Source organism: Nyctereutes procyonoides, unplaced genomic scaffold (genome assembly GCF_905146905.1).
Source record: "Nyctereutes procyonoides isolate TBG_1078 unplaced genomic scaffold, NYPRO_anot_genome, whole genome shotgun sequence".
Classification (NCBI taxonomy): Eukaryota; Metazoa; Chordata; class Mammalia; order Carnivora; family Canidae; genus Nyctereutes; species Nyctereutes procyonoides.
This window is the reverse complement of record NW_026575051.1, coordinates 37,749,994-37,766,848: the sequence shown is the minus strand read 5'-3', so window position 1 is coordinate 37,766,848 and position 16,855 is coordinate 37,749,994. Positions and strand designations below refer to the sequence as shown.

The following is a 16,855-nucleotide window of genomic DNA, read 5'->3' as shown; positions in this document are numbered from 1 at the left end:
ATTTACATACATTTCACATTAATGTGCAGGATACATTTTTTTTTATTTATAAATTAATTTTTATTGGTGTTCAATTTACCAACATACAGAATAACACCCAGTGCTCATCCCGTCAAGTGTCCCCCTCCGTGCCCGTCACCCATTCACCCCCACCCCCCGCCCTCCTCCCCTTCCACCACCCCTAGTTCATTTCCCAGAGTTAGAAGTCTTTATGTTCTGTGTCCCTTTCTGATATCTCCCACACATTTCTTCTCCCTTCCCTTATATTCCCCATTTTTAATTAGTTTCTGGGTACATGCAATGTCTGTGTCTAGGTCTATTTTTGGTTTGTTTTCTGTGCGTTTGGATGTTTTTGTTTGGTATGGCTCAGCTTGTTGTTGTTTTTTTTTTATGGCACCATTTGTTGAAAAGATGATCCTTTCTCCACTGAATTGCCTTTGCATCTTCCTCAAAAATCAATTGGCTGTATTTGTGTGGGCCTACTTCTTTATTCTTTTCCATTGATTTTTGTGCATATTTTCCACAAAGACTAGACTGTCTTTCTTACTGTAGCATAACCCTTAAAATAGTGTGTGATATACAGTAAGAAAAAAATAACCACTTAGACAAGGAGATGAATAAGAAACATGAATAAGAAAACAGAAAAAAAACAAGACAATGGAAGCAACCACCAGAGCTGTAGAATTTGAAATTATCAGACTATTCTTGCTATATTCAGTGAGATAAAAGACGATATTAAACATTTTAGCACAGAACTATTTTTTTAAAAGAGGTGATGCAGACTTGAAAAAGAAAAAAATAGAAATCTTACAACTGAAAAAAAAGAATAACTGGAAATTAAGAACAATAAATTAGATCCAGATGATGGGAAAATATTCAAATAAAAAATAAGCTAATATGATGAAATAAAAGGGATGGAAAAGATTGGGAAAACATGAGTGTATGTGATACACAGAATAAAGTGAGATGACCTAAAATTTAGAAACTGGAATTACAGAATAAAAGGGAAAGAGATAAGATAATACAATATTTGAAGAAATAAAGGCAAGACTTTTCCAAAACTAAGCCATAGATTCAATCCACAGATTCAAGAATCAAACAAGTCCAGGGAGATATAAATAACATACCATGCACAGACTGATGCATCATCATGAAACTACAGAAAATAAAGACAAAATGAAATGCTTTATAAAGTAGCCAGAGAATAAATTATGGATTATCTTCAAATGAGCAACAAATACACTGATACCTGATTTCAAGAGAAACAATGGAAACCAGAACACACTGGAATGTTATCTGCAAGTGCTTAAAGAAAACAAACTAACAACTTAAAATTCTATAGGTAGGAAAATATCTTTCAATGACGAAGGTAAAATAAAGCCATTTTTGCAAACAAAAATTGAGATCATTAGTGGCATAATTACAATAAAAGAAACATCCTGATGAGTTTTTTGAGCAAAAGAGAAAATTTTTTGAGAGGAGGAAGGAGTTATGAGAATGAAAATCACAAATATTTTGTAAATCCAAAGGAATACTAATTTTAGAAACAATTATGATAATGTAGGGGAAAATGATGAGTACCCTACTCATGAGTATGAGGTACTTTCTGGGAGGAGTAAAGTTAATTATATTTCATCAAAACTGCTATATAGAAAAATAATTTAATAAGTTATAAATAAATGAATGCAACTTACCAAAGAAAAATTTTAAGTAGAGTAATAATTATTAAAGATATAGAATCCAGAGAGGTTACATCATCAAGATGGAGACAGGTCATTCTCAGTTTCAGTAACCCTCAAGAAGACCAGCTAGCAACTCTCCATAGACAAGATACCATTGTAAAAATCTCAGAACCCAGGAGTAGGACTGAAGCATCCCCTTGGACCACAGAGTTGGTGAAGAACCTCATTAGAAGAGTCAGGGAAGTAGTTTTGCCTTGACTACATTTCTACCCCACCCCACCCCCAGGCAGACATAATACTGCACTGAGAGGGCTTACAGTTTCCCTATTGAGAAAAGAGAACCCACACGTGAACATCTAGCAACCCCAGCATTGTGAATGCTTCCCAGGAGGCCTACTCAGGTCTCACTTCACAAGAATCACTGGAAAAATCTGCTCAGCTGGGGATCAAATCAAGATGGAGAAGGATAGGGGCAACCAGCACTCATATCTGGATCTTGGAAGGCCACATTCCTGCTTGCAGCTGAACCTGAGCAGAGATCTTAGTTAGCAGCTCTGACCATCAGCATAGCCAAGCTCATGGCCCTGTCAGTCCAGGTAATTTTTGGCTGTTCTGCATGATTTGGGTCTCAAGCCAACAGGCTAGACTAGTCATGGAGCATGTTCTATAGCCCCGCCCACACAGGGAAATAAATTCACAGCCCTGCCCAATTGCTGTGCTACATACCAAGACTGAATCAAGAAGAAATGGAAAATCTCAACAGACACTAGTAAGGAGACTGAATCAATAATCGAAATCTCCCAACCAAAAAAAAAAAAAAAAGTCCAGGAGAAGATGGTTTTACTGGTGAATTTTACTAAGCATTTAAAGAGGAATTTACAACAATCCTTCTCAAACTCTTCCAAAAATAGAAGAGGGAACACTCCCAAACTCAGTTTGTGAACCAGCATTATCCTGATACCAAAGACACTATGAAAAAGAAAACTAAAGGCCAATATCCCTGATTAATATAGATGCAAAAGTTCTCAATAAAATACTAGAAAACCAAATTCAGCAGCACATTAAAAGGCTCATTAACGGGGATCCCTGGGTGGCTCAGTGGTTTGGTGCCTGCTTTTGGACCAGGGCATGATCCTGGAGTCCCAGGATGGAGTCCCACATCAGGCTCCCTGTATGGAGGCTGCTTCTCCCTCTGCCTGTGTCTCTGCCTCTCTCTCTCTTTCTCTCTCTCTCTCTCTGTCTCTCATGAATAGATAAATCTTAAAAATCTTTAAAAAGGGGGATCCCTGAGTGGCTCAGTGGTTTGGTGCCTGCCTTTGGTCCAGGGCATGATCCTGGAGTCCCAGATTGAGTACCTCATTAGGCTCCCAGCATGGAGCCTGCTTCTCCCTCTGCCTGTGTCTCTGCCCTTCTCTCTCTCTATGTCTGTCATGAATAAATAAATAAAATTTAAAAAAATCTTAAAAAGAAAGGGAAATATCAGAAAGGGAGACAGAACATAAAGACTCCTAACTCTGGGAAACGAACTAGGGGTGGTGGAAGGGAAGGAGGGTGGGGGGTGGGGGTGAATGGGTGATGGGCACTGAGGGGGACACTTGACGGGATGAGCACTGGGTGTTATTCTGTATGTTGGTACATTGAACACCAATAAAAATTAATTTATTAAAAAAAAAAGAAGGAAAGGCTCATTAACCATGATCAACTGAGATTTATCTCAGAGATACAAGGATGGCTCAACATAGGCAAATCAATAAATCTGATATATCACATTAACAGAATAAAATGAAAAAATCATGATTGCATTAATAGGTACAGGAAAAGCATTTGAAAAAATTCAACATTTGTTCATGATAAAAATTCTTACATTAGTTATAGAAGGAATGTACCTCAACTTAATAAGGGCTATACATGACAAGTCCACAACTAACAAACAACATATTCAGTGGTGAAATATTGAAAGTTTTTCATCTAAAATCAGGAATAAGACAAGGGTGCCGACTCTCACCATTCTTATTCAAGTCCTACCAGAGTAATTAGGCAAAAAGGAAAAATAAAATAAGATAAAATACATCAGAAATGGAAAGGAAGAAGTAAAATTGTCTCTATTAGCAGATGACATGAATTAATACATATAAAAATCTTAAAAACTTCACCAAAAAAATTGTTAGGTCTATGCAACCTATTTGGTGAAGATGAAAGATACAAAATTAACATCAAAAAGCAGTAAAATTTCTATACACTAGCAACCAATTATCTGAAAAAGAAATGTTTAAAAATGATCTTATTTACAATAGTATCAAAAATAATAAAGTAATTAGGCAAAATTTAATCAAGGAGTTGAAAGATCTTTACACTAAAAACTACAAAATGTTGAGAAAAGAAATCAAAGATGACACAAATAAATGAAGAAGTATCCCATATTCATGGATTGGAAGAATTAATATTGTTAAAATATCCATACTACTCAAAGCCATCTATAGATTCAATGCAATTACTATTAAGATTCCAATGGCAGTTTTTACAGAAGTAGAAGAAACAATTCTAAAATTTATGTGGAATCACAAAAAACTCCAAAGCGAGCCTAAGAAAGAAGAACAAAGAGAGAGGCATCACACTTCCTGATTTTAAGCTATATTAGCTATAGCGATAAAAACTATGGTACTTTTTATTTATTTATTTTTAAAGATTTTATTTATTTATTCATGAGAGACACAGAGAGAGAGAGGCAGAGACACAGGCAGAGGGAGAAGCAGACTCCATGCAGGGAGCCTGATGTGGGACTCGATCCTGGGTCTCCAGGATCACAACCTGGGCTGAAGGCAGGCGCTAAACCGCTGAGCCACCCAAGCTGCCCAAAACTATGGTACTGACATAAAAACAGACATATAAATAAATAGAACAGGATTGAAAGCCCATAAATAAACCCACGCATTCACAATCAACTAGTATTTGACAAGAGGAAAAAATGTCTTCAATAAATAGTGCTGGGGAAATTGGATATTCACATGCAAAAGAATGAAACCAGATCTTTATCTTACACCAGTTATAAAAGTTAACTTGAAATAGATTAAAGACTTATAAGTAAGACCTGAAATTATAAAACTACAAAAGAAAATGGAAAAAGGCTCCTTGACATGGGTATTGGCACTGAGTTTTAGATATGACATGTAAAACACAAGCAACAAAATAAAAAATTAAAAACTGGAATTATGACTAAAATGCTTTGCACAGCAAAGGAAATGATTAACAAAACTGAAAAGTCAGCCTATGGAATAGGAGAAAGTATTTGTAAATCTAATATCTAATAAGGGATTAATATGCAAAATATATAAAGAATTCATACAACTCAATAGTAAAAAAAAAAATAAACAATCCAATTTAAAAAATAGGCAAAAGACCTGAGTACATATTTTTCCAAAGAATATATACAAACGGCCAACAGGTACATGAAAATGTGCTCAATGTCACTAATTATGAAATCAAATCAAAACGGAAATCTGATCACTGTGAGCTATTACTTCGTATCTATTAGAATCATTAACATCAAAAATAATGCTAGAGAGGAGTTTGAGAAAAGGTGACCCTTGTTTACTCTTTTTGGGATTATAAACTGGTACAGCCATTATGAAAAACAGTATGGAAATTCCTCAAGACAATAAAGACAGGACTACCATATGAACCAGCAATTCCACTTCTTGGCATTTATCTGAAAGAAACGAAATCACTATGTCAAGAGATATCTGCACCTCCATGTTCATTACCACATTATTCACAATATGATATCTCTGTGATATCATGTAATAGTTGTACTACACACACACAATAGAATATTATTCAACCATAAAATATAAGGAAATCCTGAGATTTGTGACAATATGGATGGACCATGAGGGCATAATGCTAAGTGAAATAAGACAAAAAAACAAATATTGATAATCTCAGTTATAAATGGAATCTAAAAAACTAAACTCAAAAAGAGTGGAGATTGGCCAGCAGAGAAGGCAAAAGGTGGTGAGAAATTGGCAATCAAAGGGTAAAAACTTCCAGTTACAAGATGAATAAGTTCTAGGGGTGTAATGTACAGCATGATGACAACAGTTAACAATACTGTAGTATATACCTGAAGTTAGTAAGAAATTTAATCTTGAAATCATTTTACCACATGTGCAAACAAAAAGATAACTAAATGAAGTGGTGGATGTGTTAACTAACTTTATTGTGGTAATCACTTCTCAATATTATACATATATCAAATCATCACATTGTATACCTTAAACTTACACAATGCTATATGTCAATTATGTCTCCATAAAGCTGGGAGTTAAAAAAATAAAAAATAAAATGAATCCAAAATTTAAAATCCTGTCACAAAGAAAATTCTAAGCTTTCCTGGTGAAATCTGACTTATTACTAATATAATATAAAACTATTCATAGACTAGAAAATAAACACTCTTCAACTCCTTTTATGAGAATGATCTACTAGCATATTACAGGAAAGCAATATTATAGGAGGTTTTACTCATGAACATAGATGTTTAAGGGACTAAAAAATATAGCAAACTGAATCCAGCAATACAGGTAGAACACTAACATTATAACCAACTTAGTCTTATTCTAGGGAAGTAGGGTTGGTTTAGTATTAGAAAAATCAATGTACTTTATCCCATTAAGAAACGAAAGGGAAAAGTCAATGATAATTTCTAAAGATATGCAAGGCAAGTAATAATATTCAATAGCCATTCATTATTTTAAAAAACAAAACAAAACTTCACAATCTAGAAAGAAGGAAATTTCTTTATTCCATAATAGGCTATCTAAACTCATCTATAACAAACATTTTTCTTAATGGTAAAATGGAAGCTTTCCTTTTGGAACCAGAAAAAAAAAAGACAAATATACCTACTATCACCATTTCATTCAACATTTTATTAGTGGTCCTAACTAGTGCAGAAAAGCAAGGAAAAGGAAGAAAATGTATAAAAATGAATAGGAAAGGAAAAAGAAACTCATTATTCACAGGTGGCAATAGTATAGATAGAATATTACAAAAAATAGGGCAGCACCGGTGGCGCAGCGGTTTGGCCCCACCTGCAGCCTGGGGTGTGATCCTGGGGACCTGGGATCAAGTCCCACATCGGGCTCCCTGCATAGAGCCTGCTTCTCCCTCTGCCTGTGTCTCTGCCTCTCTCTCTGTGTCAATAAATAAATAAAATCTTTAAAAAAATTACAAAGAATAAATGGATAAACCATTATAATCAATAATTTCTCAAGATCACTGTACACAGCATCAATATACAAAAATCAATCATGTTTTTATATCCTTGCAATAACCAATTGGAAAATAAAATTTAATACTTCTTACAATAAAATAAAAATATCAAATGCTTAGAAATAAATCGAATGAAATACATATAAGACAAAACTAAAGAAACCTAAATAAATAAGTAGACAAATCATGTTCATGAATTAGAAAGTTCAATATGGTAAAGATGTCAGTTTCCCCAAATTGATCAATAGTCCGATGTAATTTCTTTTTTTTTTCAAGTTTTTATTTAAATTCCAGTTAGTTAATGCACAGTGTAACATTAGTTTCAGGTATGCAATATAGTAATTCAGCACTCCTTTAAAAGACCCAGTGCTCAGCACAAGTGCACTTCTTAATCCCCACCACCTATTTATGAATCCTAGCAAAATTTTTTGTGGAACTTGACAATATAACCCTGAAAGGTATAAAAAATTCAAAACACCAAAGGCAAACAAGACAATTTTAACAATATGGAAAAACTTGTTCTACACATGTGAAGACATATAATTCAAAGGTATAATAATTAAGAGTGTGGCACAAGAATAGACAAACAGGAAAGAGAACCCACAAACATATATTCTTGATTTATGACAAAGGTAGAACTTCAGAACAGTAGAGGAAATAATGATCTTTTCAATAAATAGTGGTGATACAGGCAAAATTAAACTACAATGCCTACAAATGTGTAGAGAAGTAGTAAAAATATAAAGAAAAGGTAGTACATGATTACCACAGAAATCAGAATAATTATTATGTTTAATGGAGAAGAAAAGTTTGTGAGTGTTTATGAGTGGGGGACCATGGGTCCTTCCAAGAGGCTATTAATATTCCATATTTTAACCTAGATATTACTAGAGTGTTCACTTTATAATTTTATTAAGCTGAACATGTAGATTTAAACAGAGTCCTAAAACATGGATGTAATGGTAGCAGACCTAGAAGAACAAATCTTAAACTGGCAGCAGAGAAGTGCTCTCTCTCTCTCTTGCACTCTATCTCATCTCTCTCTCTCCCTCTCTCAGAGAGATCTTTTCTTCTCAAAGAGACAAATCTTCTAGATCTTCTAGAAAGATCCTATACAAAGAAGCAAGAGCAAAAAGGACTTCAGATTTTAGTAGCACAAGAAGCTAGAAGACAACGGATTAATGTTTTCAGTATTCTAAGTCAATATTATTTCCAACCTAGAATTCTATATTCAGTTGTCTTAGTTTATTTGGGTTGCTATAATAGAATACCAAAGACTGGGGCACCCGGGTGACTCTGTGGTTGAGAGTCGGCCTTTGGTCCAGGTCGCGATCCCAGGATCCTGGGATCGAGTCCCCCATCGGGCTCCCTGCGGGGACCCTGCTTCTCCCTTTGCCTGTGTCTCTGCCTCCCTCTCTCTCTGTGTCTATCATGAATGGATAAATAAAATCTAAAGAATAAGAAAACAGGGACGCCTGGGTGGCTCAGGGATTGAGCGTCTGCCTTTGGCTCAGGGCGTGATCCTGGAGTCCCAGGATTCAGTGATGCATCAGGCTTCCTGCATGGAGCCTGTTTCTCCCTCTGCTTATGTCTCTGCCTTTCTCTCTCTCTCTCTCTCAAATAAATATATAACATTTTTAAAAAAGAATAAAAAAACTAAACAAACAAACAAAAAACAAAGACTGAGTAGCTTATAAACAACTGAACTCTATTTCTTAGTTATGGAGTTGGGAAGTCCAAAGTTAAGATGCAGACATAAACAGTGTCTGATGAAAGACTGCTTCCTGTTTCATAAACTGATCTTTCACTGTGCTTCACAAGATGGAAAGAGCAAAGGAGCTCAACTCTCTGGTGCCTCTTTTATAAGGTAGCCAATGCCATTCAAGTGGCTTCACCCACATGACCGGATCACCTCCCAGAGACCCCACCTCCAAAAACCATTGCACTGGGAGTTAGTTTTCATCATATGAATTTTAGGAGAACACAGACATTAAGTCTATAGCACTGGCCAAACTATCAATCAAATATGAGTATAGATGGAGGCCACTTTTAAACATGTAAGATCTCAAATATAACTACTATGAAATTTTAGCAATAAACTGGAGCATATGCTCTGCTAAAAAAAGAGATTAGGTTAAGAAAAAAAGGCAACATAGAATCCAGAAAACTCAGGAACTGATACAAGAGAGATAAAAGCCATCCCCAACCTGACTGTGAAGGAGGATCCCCAGATGATCACTGTGAGCAGGAGCAAGAAAAGACACAATATAGACTGGAGGGGGTTAGCAGGAGCAAATCCTGGAAAAGACAGGCTATTTGAAGTGTTAACCATAAGAAGAGGAAATTTACACATCTAGGATAACATTTGGGGATAACTTATTGTTTTGTATGTGAAATCTAAGGGGAAAAATATGAGACAGTTGCAAAAAGCATCATGGAGGTAGGAGTTAAAGAATAGGCTCTGAAACCAGACTTAGTTCAAATACTGGCTCTGCCATATACACCTTAGCTTTCTTAAATATAAAACAGATCATAATAATGTATCTACCTCATAACATTGTATTAAGGAATATATGGATAGTCTATGGAAATGTCTAAGAGCAGTGTCTATCACAAGTGTTCAATACATGTGAATAATTATAGTATACTCCATGGCTCAGCTACATAAAAATAAAAAATTCAATATTCAATAAACTGAAAATACAGTAATACTGAGGTGGGTAGAAAGATGAATACGTGTTTGTAGAAAGTGGGGAGTGTATACGTAGAGGGGAAGATATGCTCAATATCTATTATTTGATAATGCCTAAAAGTGAAAAATGAAAAAGTAGTAATAGAAGCAGACTATTCTAGAGGTACAAATAAGAATACTAGAATTAGCTTAAAAACTTAAAAGTGGCTTCCTTTGAAAGGAAGAATAGCACCATTACTTTTCACAAGTCATTTAACTTTTTAAACTCTGCATATGAAAAACAGATTTTAAAAGATTAAAATCAGACTTACAACAAACCAAAAAAGTCATCTGTATGTAATACCGGAAAGCTATTTACAAAGCAGTTCATTTCTATGAGAGCAGAGACAGCTTTGCCTTGCCATCTCTGGAGACAAGCACATAGTGAAAACCCACGTACTTCCAGGGATAGCAATTAAGCTCTTTCAATGGATGTTCCTTGAGCATGTCATTTTGGAAAACATCTGACCCTAACTGTCAGCCTTCTTCTGCATTTAGCAAGACTTCCCCTGGCTCTCTATGTCACTGTAACAGGTGAATAAGAAAAAAGCATTTCTTCTGCCTGTGGACACTTGTTTATAATGGCATTCAGGGTCCTGGAGCTAGGCTGACAGATGCTCTTCCAGAAGGTTAATGAGATAAAGGTTCCTCCAGCTGGCCCTTAAGCAGAGATTACACCTGAGGGGAAGATAAGCCGATTATTCCAGAAACAGACACTGCTTCGTGTTCTTCATAAATTAGTACCCTTATAAGGTAAACCAAGAAGGTTATTCTCACTCAGCTGGCATCAATATTTAATTATTTTTCATGTTTCTGTCATTTTTTTAAATGAGATTTGGGACTGCTCTGTGATTGTTACCAGAATTACCAATGCACAAAAGCCAGAATGTATTTGGAAACTAGAAGGGCTATTTTCATTTTTTGGATTTTTCTCCAAGTTCAAGGAACCAAAGGTAAGTTATTTAAATATTTGATTATTTTTAAAATTTGCTTATCTAAAATCTATTTGCAGACGTGAACATTCAAAATCAACAAAGTTGCCACTGTGTCTCAGAGGGCTAGTACATGGTAGGCCCTGAATTATATTGATTAATTGATCGGATGATTGTCAGAAATGGTTTTCACTCAATTGGATACTTATTTGCTACATAATTTTAAATGCAATTTCTGTTAACAAAATGGAGATGAATGCATCCTTTTTGCTTTTATAAATCATTGAATAGAAATTCATATTATTAATATCAGTAACAATAGTGGTTCATGAAACCATTCCATTTATCTCTTTAAAATGACAAATGAAATCTAAAAATTGAAGCTAATATTTTTGAAACCAACATTTTAAGCTATTTATGATCAGACAAAAAGCTAATTTTTTAAAAAGATTTTATGTAATCATGAGAGAGAGAGGCAGAGACATAGGCAGAGGGAGAAGCAGGATCCTTGCAGGAAGCCCAATGTGGGTACTGGATCCCCAGACTCAGGGATCACCCCTGAGCCAAAGGCAGACGCTCAACCACTGAGTCACCCAGGCGTTCCCCACCTTCTCATACTTAAATCATGAGTTACTTTTCCTTAAAAAAATAGCAAGTGGGGGGATCCCTGGGTGGTTCAGTGGTTTGGTGCCTGCCTTTGACCCAGGGCGCAATCCTGGAGTCCCGGAATCGAGTTCCACGTCAGGCTCCCTGCGTGGAGCCTGCTTCCCCTCTGTCCAAGTCTCTGCCTGTGTATTCATGAATAAATAAATAAAATCTTAAAAAAAAAATAGCAAGTGGGTTTTGTCTTCAGAGTTCATGATGGTGACAAACTCAGTTGTGTGCATAAAAGAATGAGGAAGTAAATGTTCATATGGCAAATCTTCAAATATATTTAAAATTAAAGCAAGCAACTAAATATGCATATTTAAGAAAAATAATGTATTTTTTATTTTTTAATAATGTATTTTTTGAAGAAAGCTTCACTTCCTTTTTTTTTTTTAAGAATAAACCCAGTCATTATAACATATTCAGGCTTTTTAAAGCATTTGAAATCACTAATGTTTGGTTCTTCTGTAAGGATGACATAACTTCAGATAACTAACATTTTAATTGAAGTATTGGTTTGAAAATGTTCAGAGAAAGTAAAACAAAGAGTTGTTACACCTGTAACTGATGGAATCAGTTATTTTATATGTAACTTTTAGTGGTTGCATTTAGAGGGGGAAAAAAAAACTTCTAGAAGAGATTATATAAAAACTCCTTTTATGTTTTTCAACAGGCAAGTGATAGTGAAGCAAAAGTTTACTTATCTTTACTTTCAATTGTCAGTTATATATAATGTTTACATATATAAAAAACATTTTAATTAGGAACAAATCATGGGATTCCAGTGTATTTTTAACTTAATCTGCTGGAGCAAACCTATTGTCTATCTCACAAACTTAACCAGGCAAATCACTTTTGGGTTTGTTGTTGTTTAAATAATTGTGTTAACTTATTTAACTATTTTTGCTATTTTCATGCATTCTATATCAACCATTACAATTACAAATAGCATAATCACTTACAGAAAGTTTAATTAAGTAAGCTCACCAAAAACCATAATTTGTTATATGCCAATTTCTACGAAACAAAGTACGATTAACTGTGTAATAAAACATCCTAATATTTTACTCTTGGGGACTTTTTATTCTGTAAGAATCTCAGATCTGCAAACTTCCATTAATCTCCAATTACTGAGATCTACATTAATTAGAGTTTATGTACTTCAGCCCGACTGGTTTCCCGTTTGTGACTAATTAACCATCGTGAATGTATTTACATAGAAAAAGGTTTGGGGAGTGAGAATAAGAGTTCAATTTAATACAATTAGCTATATAAGCATAACAACTGAGTGTTCAAATTCAAGAGTTTCTTTTTAAAAAATTATAGATTATTTTAAAAATCAAAAAAGATGTGAAAAAAATTGCACTTCCATCCAAACACAACCTATGCTAGCACCTTCATGTGTTTCCTCGGTCTATTTTTAATGTATGCTTATTTAATTTTTACATGATTCCGCTTCTGCACAATTTTATATCAGGCTTTTTGCACTTGTGTTACATTATATGAATTTCTACTTTGCAATCTAGTTTTGGCAAGTATCATTTTTTGGCTACATAATGTTCATTTCAGTTGATATGTCACAATTTGCTTTACATAATAATCAACAAAAGAGAAATAGTTGTTCCTAATTATATTGTTATTATGAATAACATTGCAATGAACATCCTTATGTACAGCCTATCTTAGTATTTAAGATTCTTAGCATAAGTTCACAACTGTCAAATTATTGGGTCAAAGCAACATAAACAGTCTTATAGTATTTGATTATATTTGCCAAATTGCTTCTCAAAAGTTTTCCTATGCCTTAAGGTGACTTTTCCCAATTCAATTCCACAGAGTATGTATCAGCTACCCAATACTGTACTAGACATAGAATGTTAAGAGACTCAAAAACATGCCAATATTTTAAAAGTTTTCCTTCATGCTTTGCAATTCTGAATGTAGTTTTTCCTTTGATACATGAAAGTAAAACGGTTTTGGTTTCAAAATATTTATTAAATAAAATTGTTTACACAACAGGACAGTTCTATAATTTCGAAGAACAATCACTTCATCAAGACACCAGGGCTCTTCTCATATTCATAGTGGGGAGGCCAGCTGCTTCTGATGTGCACAGCACTACTTTATGCTTTTACTTTTTCATTTCACATAAATAATTTCATCTAATTGCTAATGACATTCCAATGTGAAAGAGAAGAGAAAAAAAAATCTACCCTTGGCAAGTCCTAAAATGGAAATCTTGTTTATCAGAGTGTGTGCCTTTTGCATTACATTTGGTTATATACTAAATGAAACCTTTAAGTCAAAGTCACCAAGGTATGGTAATTATTTTTGTAGCTGTGAAATGTCAGAAAATTTGCATTTGAAGACACTCTACTTCTTGCTAAGCCTTTACTACTGGGATATGTTCTCATTTCATGAAATTACCCAGGAAGATATTTTCCCTCACTGTGGCTCCATTAGCAGAAAACATGGATTCATTTTTAGACCTGAGATAGCTGCCCAATGACAGTCACATTAACTTTGCAGCTCCTGTGCTTTGTTCATCTCTGCTATCGTCTCTGGACATGTAATTCAAAAGGTTCGAGACAGACTTTTTGTTCAATTATATCTGAGAAGATGGCCTTATAATCGAAACTGTGTAAATTGAAGACATTTTGTGTTCAACTGAGCAAACTCTGGCAGCACACCTGAAACCATTTGTTAGATTAAATACTTACTTTAAAAATAAAAAGCAATTTCTGCCTTGTGGCCCCTCTATGCTTTTATCGATGATCACACTAAAGGACCATTATATGTGTGAACTAATTAGGCAGCTCTGACGTGACCTACTGCTTTCTTGGCCACTTCTATCAATCATGAGTGGGCAGCCACCTTAAATATTGACTGTATTTGCACGCTGGCAATCTCTGGAAATTCAGATCCTAAATACCTTTGTGACCACAATCATATTCACAGCAGATTTTGTGCTATTTTAAAATAATCCTTCTAAAGCAACAAAGTTTTTTTTTCCACAGTGCTCTCTAGGTTTATATTATAATTCAGCATATATATGGTAATGACCATAGTAAAAATTCTGACATCATTACTATATTGTGAAGGATCAGACTCCAAGGTGACTGAGATCTCCATCCATACTGCCTCTTCTTCCTTCAGGGTATGAAAGACGCCCACAGTTGTGGGAAGGAATTGGTTATACCAATCTTGGGAATACCACAGAGCAACCTGTTAAAGGAAAGTTCCTGACCACGATGTGAATTTTAGCCTTCCAAAGTGGACAGTTTTTAGCAACCGTTGGGTCTGAGCTCACTGAGAGTAAGAGACAATATCACTGGGATCTCAATCTCACAAATCAAGAGCACCAATTAAAATGGAGGTTTTAATAAGGAAGGGAGGTGCTCTGGACCAAGGCAACCTGCATGCCAAAACTTATCCTACAATAAGTTGATATAGTTGACTGGCATAGCCATGGTAATGAGAATTCATATATGGAAATGCCACTGTCATGTGTTGACTACAGCATGCATCGCTATAATTATTTACTGAGAATGTACTCTCATTCTGCGCATCTCTTCTGGCCATAGTGAATGTGGGAAGAATATGAAGGAGCTACAGAACAGTGATAAATGCTTCTAAGCACATGATTGCATTCAGCAGATATTCTCCCATTGACATTCAGTCATTCTTGAGGAAACAGTGTCTTTCTGTGTGCCTTTATAAAGTCATCTTAATTCATTCCAACTTGGTTTTCTTCATTAAGCCATGTTTAGTCCCCTCACTCACTGCAACCAGCATAGATTTTCATAATTGCTCCCCCAGGAGAAGGATTAAAGGAAACTACACCAAAAGAAATTTTGTGAGGATAATTCAGGACCTTGAAACTAATGAAGAGTTTCCACTTCAGAAATATTTTTGCTTCATATAGAAATAACATATGTAAGGCCAATTTGTCTGTCTTAAGATTCCTGCTTTTTATGAAGAAACAAAAGTTACATTTAATTAAGCCCAACTACAAAACCCTGGGGCACTATTACCAACCCATTGTAGTCAGTTCAGACCTGATCAAAACACTTTGTAGATAGCAATCATATTAACCATCCTTTAGCTTAAATATCTTATTTTTTTATGAAACTCAAGCAAATTTTAATTAATCTTCTTAAGATTTCAGTGGCTGGTAGACAATCTGCACATATCTGTTCAGGAACCCAGGGCAGAGAATACAAAGGAACACCCCTAAAATCATTTGGGATGAGAAGATTAGAACAAAAACTGGGATTTGAGCTGTATCCAGTGCTATCTTACACCTGCTTAGTCTATTAAACAGTCCAATATAATATGATGAGTGAAATTAATATGGCTTTTACTATTAATTCAGAAACCAGCATTCCTCTGCTAACAACACCGGATCATTGCTGGTTCTGGGCCATTTCTGTTGCATGACTATCTGCATGACTGAATGCAGGAGAGATTATAAGCCATATATTCAGCTTTACCCTAAAAATGAAAGCATAATTTTAGGGGTTATATTACTCATTTTAAGAAAAAAGTGTCACATTTTTAACTACTTAATGAAATAGAATCATTTATTTATAGTATACTTTCAAATACTCACCATTAAAGTCTAAGTTTAGTAGTAAGTGGTTTATTTACGATTATATTATGTATTTAAAGGCAGAACTTGGCCTAATTGATGTGATTTGACATATTCAGAAAGTCTCTTCTGAAACCAAAGGCACTTTCCCATCAAAGCTCTGAAATTTAACCTCCAGGTTTATAATACTTTCAGACTCTAAAGATCAACAATTCTGAAATATCCCTTTGTAATAACTTCTCTTCCTTCCTTCTATGGTATCTGAGTTTTAGTCTCATCAGAATATGCCAGTCCCTCTGCCTCTCCCAGTTCCTCTACCTGTACAGTCCATCAAGGCTTCAGTGTCCTACACACTAATCCTAGGTGCTGGAGGCCACTCTTGAGCCCTTCTCAACACTCGTCATGATAGTACAATATAAACCTTACTCCTTGAACTTCTGCCCCATTTGTTTGGTTAATCCCATTCTGGGTAAATTTAGCTTTCACTTTTTCCACTCTCATTTCTAAGCTGCCAAGCATTATTAGAGAATCCAAAATACACAAAGTGCTTATGTGAAACAAATTCATGCACCATAACCTTAATTGGGCCTTCCAAACTATTCCATAGTCCTACTCATCTCTAATTCCCTGACTTAATCTCCTAGTCCAATTTCCAAACCTTCTCTCTCTCTCCTCAAGCCTGATTCTCCCTCATTCATATAATGGCACAGTTGAGAGAAAGGCTTTAAGGCTTTCATAGGACTGCATTCCACACAGAATACAGTTGTACAGAACAGCTCTGTCACTTACTAGTTATGTGACCTTGGCAAATTGCTCAATCATATATTTATCTCTGATTTATGGTTTCTTATGTATAAAATGGGAATAATAGTATCAGTGTCTTCGTATGATATGATGGAGATAGGTAAAATAGCACTTATGAAGCTTAAAAATGACTTGATAAATGCTAGGTACTAAGAGAACTACGATGAGTTCCATTTCTGTTACCACTTCCTCTTAC

General features: G+C 35.0%; 1 protein-coding gene across 1 annotated transcript in view; it reads left to right on the top strand.

Moving 5' to 3' along the window:
* Positions 1-10,570: 10,570 nt before the first annotated feature.
* Positions 10,571-16,855, top strand: part of IMPG1 (interphotoreceptor matrix proteoglycan 1) — a 129,692-nt gene continuing 123,407 nt past the window's right edge. The window contains exon 1 of the mRNA XM_055329616.1: positions 10,571-10,637. Within this exon, the coding sequence (XP_055185591.1) occupies positions 10,571-10,637 (67 nt within the window). The remainder of the gene's footprint in view (positions 10,638-16,855) is intronic.